At 47.7% G+C, this 2,375-nt stretch overlaps 1 protein-coding gene across 1 annotated transcript in view; it reads right to left on the minus strand.

Moving 5' to 3' along the window:
• ABCC6 (ATP-binding cassette, sub-family C (CFTR/MRP), member 6) overlaps positions 1-2,375 on the minus strand; it is an 88,234-nt gene that overhangs the window by 74,990 nt on the left and 10,869 nt on the right. The window contains exon 6 of the mRNA XM_011950299.1: positions 1,814-1,875. Within this exon, the coding sequence (XP_011805689.1) occupies positions 1,814-1,875 (62 nt within the window). The remainder of the gene's footprint in view (positions 1-1,813; positions 1,876-2,375) is intronic.

Raw genomic sequence — 2,375 nt, forward strand, 5'->3', positions numbered from 1 at the left:
GTGATCCACCCGCCTCAGCCTCCCAAGGTGTTGGGATTATTGGCGTGAGTCACTGCGCCAGGCCACCCACTTCCCTTTTCTAATGCAGAGCCAACTTGGGGAAGCGGCTTTTCTGACATAGAAATTATTAATGTGCTTGATTTTCCCCGAAATTATTTTTGGAGTTCTCCTATATGGCAAGTGATGCTATAGATTTTTCCTGTTTTAGCAGTGATAGGAGGTTTCTTTTAAAAAACAGTTTATTAGAGTAGAAAAAGTGACTCAATTAAATTATTTTTGCCCCAATAGGACAAAAAAAGCATCAAGAGCGGTCCATAAGTGCTTCAGTTTGGGAAGCAGGGGACTGGCTCTGCTAGTAGAGCTGTTTAGAAAACCTCTAAGCTCTTTCTACCAATTTCATACACCCAAAGCCTAATATTTTTCATTTATTTAATAGCCACTTAGGCCAGGTGCAGTGGCTCATGCCTGTAATCCCAGAATTTTGGGAGGTCAAAGTGGGTGGATCACCTGAGGTCAGGAGTTTGAGACCAGCCTGACCAACATGGTGAAACCCTGTCTCTACAAACAACTACAAAAATTAGCTGGGCGTGGTGGCAGGCACCTGTAATCCCAGCTGCTCAGGAAGCTGGGGCAGGAGAATCGCTTGAACCTGGGAGGTGGAGGTTACAGTGAGCTGAGAGCGTGCCGTTGCACTGCCACCTGGGCAACAAGAGTGAAACTGTCTCAAAAAAAAAAAAAGAAAAAAAAAAAGTAGCCCAAGCACAGTGGCTCATGCCTGTAATCCTAACACTTTGGGAGGCCAAGGTGGGTGGATCACCTGAGGTTAGGAGTTTGAGATCAGTCTGACCAACATGGAGAAACACTGTCTCTAATAAAAATATAAAATTAGTCGAGCGTAGTGGCGCATGCCTGTAATCTCAGCTACTCGGGAGGCTGAGGCAGGAAAATGGCTTGAACCCCAGAGGTGGAGGGTGCAGTGAGCCAAGATTGTGCCATTGCACTCCAGCCTGGGCAACAAGAGCAAAACTCCATCTCAAAAAAAAAAAAAAAATGACCACTTACACTCATTATGTGCCAGGCCCTGTTCTAAGTGCTTTGCGGATCTGACCTTATTTAAGCTTCACAACCCTATGAGGTAGGTGCTATTATTAATCCCATTTTGAAGGAGTGGAGACTGGGTCACAGAGAGGTTAAATAACTTGTCCAAAGCTACACAGCTAGGAAGTGGTAGGGCCAGGATTCAAATCCGCGTGTCAGGTGCTACTGAGGTCTGAATGCAGTGTGGTCAGGAGGGAGCACATCCTCAAGTGCCTGGTGAGCTGGCCCAGAAAAAGCAGCTGTTTTCTCTATCTGCCTGGAACCCTCCAGAAAGTAGACACTTGCTCCTTTATCTCCTTACCCCTGGGGCTTAGCACATAGTAGGTGCTTATTAAATGTTGGTGGAATGACTCAAGTATTGGAGACAATTCTATTACTATCAAGCACCTGCTGTGTGCAAGCACTAAGCACTTTCTGTCTCATGAAGGTTGAGTCATCCCCATTTTACAGAGGGGAAAACTGAGACTCCGGGGGTTTGTGACATGGCCTGCTAAAAGGCAGAACCGGGATTCAAATCCAGATCTCACTCCAGTGAGTGAATGGGAACAGGATGCAGATGGTGGACACTGAACACGAAGAAGAAAGCACTGAGGCTGGGATGGAGAAAGCCTTGCTGGCCTTTGTAAGCATAGAGGAAGGGCCATGGGTGGGAATCAGAGCAGCAAATGCAGGTGGGTGAGGTACCACCCCAATCCTTCCCTGTGACTTTACTTACCCAGAAACCCACCAGAACATGGCTTTGGAGGGGAAGGATGCCCCAGCCTCTGGACAGGCGTTCTGCAACAGACAGAAATGGAGAAGGGAAGTATGTGGCAAGGGCAGGAAGATAGGATGAGCTGACTGTGTTTTGTTTTGTTTTGTTTTGTTTTTGAGACAGGGTTTCACTCTTTTGCCCAGGCTAGAGTACAATGGTGTCATCTTGGCTCACTACTACCTCTTCCTCCTGGGTTCAAGTGATTCTTCTGCCTCAGCCTTCCAAAGAGCTGGGATGACAGGTGTGCACCACCACACACAGCTAATTTTTTGTATTTTTAGTAGAGACAGGGTTTCACCATGTTGGCCAGGCTGGCCTGAAACTCCTGACCTCAAGCGATCTGCCTACCTTGGCCTCCCAAAATGCTGGGATTACAGGCTTGAGCCACTGCACCCAGCCCTGACTGTGTATTTAGTACTGAAAGTACACATCGAGGTGCCCTGTCTCCTTGCCAGAGGTGCACACCAGTGAGCTTGGTGCTTCCCAACAGGCAGGGTAAAAAGAGGTTGGGCCACAGGCCTGA

This window comes from Colobus angolensis, unplaced genomic scaffold (genome assembly GCF_000951035.1).
Source record: "Colobus angolensis palliatus isolate OR3802 unplaced genomic scaffold, Cang.pa_1.0 Scaffold305, whole genome shotgun sequence".
Classification (NCBI taxonomy): Eukaryota; Metazoa; Chordata; class Mammalia; order Primates; family Cercopithecidae; genus Colobus; species Colobus angolensis.